This window comes from Nannobrachium achirus (genome assembly GCF_963921795.1).
Source record: "Nannobrachium achirus genome assembly, chromosome: 6".
NCBI classification, from domain to species: domain Eukaryota; kingdom Metazoa; phylum Chordata; class Actinopteri; order Myctophiformes; family Myctophidae; genus Nannobrachium; species Nannobrachium achirus.
In genome coordinates this window covers 58,324,804-58,332,315 of record NC_137815.1, presented here as the reverse complement: position 1 = coordinate 58,332,315, position 7,512 = coordinate 58,324,804, and the positions used below count along the sequence as shown (strand labels likewise).

At 42.2% G+C, this 7,512-nt stretch overlaps 1 protein-coding gene across 2 annotated transcripts in view; it reads left to right on the top strand.

The window, feature by feature from the left end:
* Nucleotides 1–2,348: 2,348 nt before the first annotated feature.
* The window catches only part of mtmr14 (myotubularin related protein 14), a 29,492-nt gene continuing 24,328 nt past the window's right edge, over nt 2,349–7,512 (top strand). The window contains exons 1-3 of one of the 2 annotated variants that reach the window (XM_080729121.1): nt 2,349–4,535; nt 4,880–5,031; nt 6,499–6,607. In XM_080729121.1, the coding sequence (XP_080585247.1) occupies nt 4,410–4,535; nt 4,880–5,031; nt 6,499–6,607 (387 nt within the window). In that variant the 5' untranslated portion in view covers nt 2,349–4,409. The remainder of the gene's footprint in view (nt 4,536–4,879; nt 5,032–6,498; nt 6,608–7,512) is intronic. The other variant, XM_080729120.1, reaches the window with a different exon arrangement.

The following is a 7,512-nucleotide window of genomic DNA, read 5'->3' as shown; positions in this document are numbered from 1 at the left end:
CTTTGACGTTACCGACGTCAAAGATTGGTCCATTTTGTTCCAAAAATGTGTTGTGCAAAAGTTGACCCGCTGGTGGCGCTATAACAGGCCAATGTGAGAAGGGTGGTATCTGTTCCTTGACCTATTGGGAATGTGCTTGCAAGATTTCACGCACATTGCAGGCTGTGTTCATGATTTGAGGTGTTTTTGGCTTTGGCCACTTTATCGCTGCTTGCAGCTATATTCATTATTATTATTATTATTATTTTGTGTGTGCACTTCATAGGCATATTAGATAAAGGTCCTTAGATTGTGTGTAGAATGTTTCATGCAAATTGCAAAAAAAAAATCCTAATGGGTTTAAGCGTTTCACAAACTGCTCAAAATGATATAGCGCCCCCCTTTGGCCAATTGGGGTAAGATTGGTTTTAGTGATATTTGGACTAACACTCTACATCTTTGCCAAATGCCATGAACATGTTACTTTGCATGTATGATTTAGAGGCAGAAGAATAATTTGCATAAAACTGCAATATTCATTGAATTTATTTAAAAAGGCATGTTTCAATTTTAAAGAAATCCGATCTGACAGATCTTTAGATATCGGTCCAAAGTTCACGTAAAAAAAGTTTTGTGCACGTGGAGCGAAAATTCCAGAATAAAAGCGGGTTTACGCGTTTTACAAACTGCTCAAAATGGCGGAAAACCGAAGGGCGGAGCTTACTTAACAACAAGACAGATGTCTTCCACTCGAGTCAAAGCACGCGTGTAACAAGTTGCATGTCTTCAAACGAAACGAGTCATGACTTATGCCCGTTTGAAGTTTGAATTTTCAAACGCTTCGTATAGCGCCCCCCTTTGGCCGATTGGAATAAAATTGGTTTCAGTGATACTTTGACTAACCCTCCACATCTTTGCCAAATGCCATGAACGTGTAACTTTGCATGTATGATTTAGAGGCCGAAGAATAATTTGCATAAAACCGCAATATTGATTGAATTATAAAAAAATTATATTTCACTTTAAAAGAAATCCGACCAGACAGTTTGACCGTATTGGTCCAAAGTTCATGTGAAAAAAGTGTTGTGCGCGTAACGCAAAAATCCCAGGAGGAGATAGATTTTTACTGTTTTTCATATAATTCAAAATTCTGGGGGATCTAAAGGTCAGAGGTTAAAGTCAGAGCATAACATTTGTTCGGCATGAGGAGACGCATACGTGTATACAGGTTTCATGGCTGTACTTAAAACAGAGCATGATCTATACCTGTTCAAAGTTCGCACTTTCGAAGGCTTCCTACAGCGCCACCATTTGGCCGATTTGAATAAAATTGGTTTCAGTGATACTTTGACTAACCCTCTACATCTTTGCCAAATGCCATGAACGTGTAACTTTGCATGTATGATTTAGAGGCAGAAGAATAATTTGCATAAAACCGCAATATCTATTGAATTATTAAAAAATTATATTTAACTTTAAAAGAAATCCGACCAGACAGTTTGACCGTATTGGTCCAAAGTTCATGTGAAAAAGGTTTTGTGCACTTGACGCGAAAATCCCAGGAGGAGATAGATTTTTACTGTTTTTCATATAATTCCGAATTGTGGGAGACCTAAAGGTCAGAGGTCAAAAGTTAGAGGGTAAAAGTTGTTCGGCATGAGGAGACGCATAAGTGTATACAGGTTTCATGGCTGTATGTATAACACAGCATGAGCTATACCTGTTCAAAGATCGCACTTTCGAAGGCTTCCTGCAGCGCCACCATTTGGCCGATTGCTGTAAAAAGTAATAGCACACTTCGCCACAGTAAGCTGAACACATTGATGTTTTTATTTTCATTTTCTCACTAAGTATGTAGGAGTAGAAAGGAACCGAAGTTTTTTGATACTTGCACTGCCTGCCTAGTAAATAATGACAATATCTAAAGTGTGCTCGCCTTATAGGCGAGCCCACAATAATGACAATATCTAAAGTGTGCTCGCCTTATAGGCGAGCCCACAACTAACGTACATCAGGTATGCCAATGCTATGAATTACATCTCCTTTCAATAGCAATGTTACGTTAGCATACTTAGCAACTGCTGCTTTTCAGAAAGTTTACCTTCAGAGTTCAGAGTGAAAAAGCGCTCAGCTCAGCTGCCTCTTAAAACTGGTCGTTCGTAAATAAGCCACACTGAACGCACTCTACAACGACACGCCCACTGCACTCAATTCAATTTCAATTCAAAGGAGCTTTATTGGCATGAGAAAACATACGTTTACATTGCCAAAGCAAGTGTCACACATAAAATAAAAACAGTTGAAAATGGGGAACATATATACATTGGGAGGGGGTACAGCATTGTGTAAACAGAGCTATGTCTCATTGTGACATTTTATATACAGGGTATAAAGCTTTTGGAACAAATAACAGCATTATTTTTTCTCAAAATGCATTTAAAGGTAGCGGCTCTGTTTCATACTGTATGTGCAGTAGGTCTAGATGTCAATCCATGGTTTATAGTCCTTAGGGTGGTTGTGTTTCTAGCCTTCTTTTGTCGCAACAGTTCACAAATCTTGCTGCTGTGTTTGAACATTGTTGTATTTCTCCCAGTAGGTATGGGAGTTTTTCATCATTGGTCATGTTTTCAAACTCACTTCGGGTGTGTGTAATCTGTGGGAAGTATGTGTCTCTGATGTCTTGGTATAGTGGGCAGGAGGTTAGAAAGTGTAGCTCTGTTTCTACCACATTTTGTGTGCAGTGGGTGCATAGTCTATCTTCCCTTGGGAGCGGGGTCTGTCTGTGGCGGCCTTTCTCTATTGCAAGGCTGTGTTCGCTGAGTCTGTACCTAGTCAAGGTTTTCCTGAGTTTTGGGTCATTTACTGTGCTCAGATATTCTGCTAATGTATATTCTCTTTTTAGTGCCAGATAGCATTCCATTTTGCTTTGGTTTTGGGTTGTCTCTTTCCAGTATGTTAGGTAGCTTTCTTTTTGTTTTCTTATAATCTGGTTTGGTCCAAAGTGTTTTCCGTTTGGTAGTTGTCTTTCTGTTTGTGTACAGAGTCCCTGGGCCAGCTGGCTGAGGGGGCAACCCTGTAGGTTTTCACTGTGATTGAGGGCTATGTTATGGAGCGTGTCTGGATTGCTTTCTTTTAGGTGATTATAGAATTTAAGTGCTCTCTTTTTTACTTTTATAATGAGTGGGTATCGTCCTAATTCTGCCCTGCAAGCATTGTTTGTTGTTTTCCGTTGGGTGTGGAGTATAGATTTGCAGAGTTCTGCGTGCAGAGTCTCAGTTTGGTGTTTGTCCCATTTTTCAAATTCTTGTTTGGCAAGGGGACCCCAGATCTCACAGCCATAGAGGGCACTCACTACACTGAGCACACACCCGGTGCGGGTTTCCGAACGCACCCTTTATGTACACTTTATGATGAGGTGTGTAGACTAGAAGTAATATTTATAAAAGTGTGTACACATTTGCAAACTTGAAATGGGACATTCTGCATAATAAGATTTATAACAATTAATAACATTTACTTTTGGTACTTCACACATTTTGATACCAATACTTTTGTACTTTTACATTGCACATTTCGAATTCCAGACTTTTACTTGTAACAGAGTATTTCTACATTGCAGTATTGACACTTTTACTTTCCAACACTAGTCCTCATCTCATGAAACTTTAGGGCGACCAACAACATTGCGTCACTTCAGGAAGTCTGTCACGTGCAATACTCCACTTCCTGTTTACCGCTCGAGTCGCGTCCACCTTTAGCCAGTACAAGTGATTGCAACATCCCACAGTAGTCTTGTTGATTTGGGTCCAGATCAACTTAATACGTTTGGAGGCTGCTGTCGCTACGCACGACGACCACCACACAGCGACCGTCCGGTGCTTCTGTTGTCGTTGCGCTGACGGAGGAGCCATGGAGACGTGACATTGAGGAGGAAACGTGACCAGGCCAGGAGTCCTGGAGGTTTCCTGACTCCCGTCAGGTGACGGTGCTTTACAGTTGAATTCTACCCTCGTCAAGCAACCAGAAGGAATGTGTGGGACGACTAAACATCTCCTCTCGTGAAAAGTCTTCTCTGCTCGCGTGTAGTGGATTTATTTCGCCGTTTTATTGCCCACTCCCGACCGTAAACAAACCAGCGTTGAGTGGTGGAGCTAACGTTAGCTAGCCAGTTAGCCAGCTGGTGTTGTGTTCCACTCCACTGGCTTGCCTCGCAGGCTGGCTGACGGTCAGTGCGTGGAGGAGGGTGTCAGTTCGCCGGTGCCCTGAATTCGGGAGGCCTCCCCGGCCCCGGCCCCCTCAAGCGGGCAGTCAGGAAGAAACTGGCCGGGAAGGGATGGCCTGGTCGGTCCTCCCGTTCCCAAGGACAAGGCTCTGCGGTGTTTGAAGGAGGGCGAGTGCGGATAGAGCCCGCCGCCGTGGGTCGAGGCGCTATGATGGCCGCCTCCTCCCCCTCCTCCGGGGGCTTCATGATGTCGGTCAGGAAAGGCGAGGAAATAGTGGACTTGATAGATTTGTTTTCAAAGATGCAGTACAGGGCAAAAGAAGCCACTCCTCGGGTAAGTGTGGGGTCCTCGTCCTCCTTGGGTGTGCTGTTTGAGTTTGACTTATCATCAAGACTGGTGGTGTTTTTTTTACTGTCCACCTGAAACATGACCCTGTCACAAACAACCTGCAGCTTGCCAATATGCCAAAAACGAATACCAACTACGGTAACTTTATTTGTTCCCTCATCTTTGCAGGCAAATATGAAATGCCGTGATTAGACTGGGATGTAGTTGCTTAACAGTTATGTTTAGCTAAGTATTTTAAATTGTGCATTCTCCTGCAGGTGGAGATTGACTCTGTGTGTGTTCTTTAACTTAAGCCAATAACTACAGTAACTTTGTTTGTGTTTCCTCAGGTGGATGCGATAGAGAATCGCTGCTTAGAGCTCTTTGGCAGAGACTATAAGTACAGTGTCATCCACAACCCCAATGGAGAGGTGTGCGGCCACTACCCCCGGCAGATAGTCTACCTGGAGTATGAATCCACAGATTTCCAGAGAGATACTAGGTACCTCCCCACTCCTTCACCAACCCTAACAGCAATACAAAGTCCAGGCAACTCGGTCACTAGTTTCTCTGTTGTTTGTTTTGCGTCACGTGACTTGTAACATTTTGTGGTGCAGACCGACTCAGAAAGCAATGGTTGGTTAAGCTTTACATTTTAGAGTTATCAAGGCAGCTGAGGGTTAAAATGACTGATCTGTCATATGATGCCACATGATTTCTGAAAATGGGAAGTTGTGTCTAATAAATTCCAGTCTTCATACCACGGCTCCATTGCCATTCTGCGGTATCAAGTTCCAACAAGTAGTACCTTTTATCAAAAATGCTAGAGCAATGATCTTAATTGGAAGTTAATGCTGTAATGGTCCTTGATGCAAACTCATAGCATCTAAGAAATGTCAAGACAACACATTTTGTGATTTGTGTTGAGCATACAAACGCGTTTACAAATATGATTTGATAGACCATTATGTATTTCATAGTTTCATTGACACAAGGGTCCATTTACATGACATGGATCAATGGATAGCACATACAGTAAGTCAGGTGTAGCTCTGGTCCATGGCGTTAGAGTTCTATGTCAGTGATGATCCCTTGCGACCACAGGATATGCTGCGTACGTCTCTTGTAAAAAATAAAAGATACAGTTTTGCTACTCACCAAAACAAAGACGGCTTTTAGGAGTTGAAAACCTACTTTCCTTATTGGGTACGCTCTAAGCCACCCACCTCACGTCTAAAATACACCTTTTGGCCAGAAAAGAAAATATTTCACAGGAAATCTTTGCTACTCCACAGTGCCCCTACAGATCTTGTCAATAGAAATTTCTATTGACCAGATTTTCACCCTCTGGTGAAATATTTTTTACAGTCTTTGTTTTGGTGAATATCGAAACTGTATCTTTTATTTTTACTAGAGACGAGAGGTGCGCAGTGTTTCCTGCAGTCACATAGGATCATCACTGACATGGCGTTAAGGAGAACTCCTAACTCTATGGACCAGAGCTAGCACGTGTAAATGCTCCCCAGGCCTGGGAAATATCCAAGCCACCCCCAAAGGTGGTCATCATTGGTGCATTTGACCACATTTAAGTGTCCCGGGCATATCTTGGGTACCATCTGGCCAAAACGACATCAAACTTGACGTTTGACCCCCAGATTACCCTGGGGTAAAACATAATTTTACTCGAAATAAATAAAAAGAAAAACGAAAAGAATGAACTAAAAGTCAGAAATTGCTGTGACTAAACCTTGGACAATTTAACTGTTGATCTAAATTGCAGACCATCAAGAACCATTGATTGATTACTTGGTAATGTTGGCTCGGTAAACGGCAGGCGTTTTGTTGTTGTTATGAATCTCAGCATACATGGTCCTATGTTTTGGTACAGCATATGGTGAGCTGAGCAAAGAGGTAATTTGGTTAAGATCTTAAAATAGATGAACTGATGGTGATCTGCTTTTGTGTGTAGATTTGAGAGCACAATCCAGATCAGTAAGCTGCAGGACTTGGTGACTCGCAGCAAGCTGGCCCGCTGCAGAGGACGATTTGTATGCCCTGTCATCCTCTATAATGGCAAGGTATGGCCTTTTTTACAATTATTACTCTTATTGTCATTTCATCAAACGTTTACCAGGTTTGTTAAGAGAGATTCCATGAATATTCTTTTGGATTTTATTTTTATTAAATACAATTGTGAACAATAGCCAAGTAAGATAATGTGTCCATTGGCCAATCATGCGGTTCCCTGCAGCTCAACAGTGGTACAATACATTCCAGTTATAAAATAAATAAATAAGAAGATCAATATCATGTGGATCCACATGGTAACAGCGTGACTCCAATGTGGATTTTGGACTTCATGTAGCCAGCCTATTACGTCAGTCAGTTAAATCTTTAAAAAAGTATAAAACGTGAAATACAACAACAAAGCTGCGTTTCCACACAGGAGTCCCTGCACCACAACGCCTGTATTGGCAGACGTTTCCACATACAAGGACATAGTCCAAAGTGTGCTCAGGGGGATAACATTTTAGTCCCACTCAGACGGAACGTTCAAATAAATAAATACAATAAATGATAAATCAATCCGTGGTTATCAAACTGCCTTGATGTTACCTGAAACTGTTTTGGTGTGGGCTGTATAGCTTTAGAACAAATAGTTCCAGTTAGCGTTAGCGTCTTTGCATTATACAGCAACAGTCAGACAGAGTATGTCCGTTGTACGCTGAGGAAGACCGACCAGGTCGAAACGCATACGTTGTTCTCTGTCCAGAGAGGTAGATGAACCATGTGAGGGGGATTTCCTTGTGTGCTGGCGACTTCTTTTTAGTCTCCTGCAGTGCCACACTAAAAACATTTTCAGTAACCACTCAATTCTGAGGACAGGCATTTCCATCCTGATGGGAGTGGGCTCCTCTAAAACGCCTCGGCAGTCCACCCACAGGCTAGACTAGTAACTGAATGGTTTACCGAGCAGAACAAT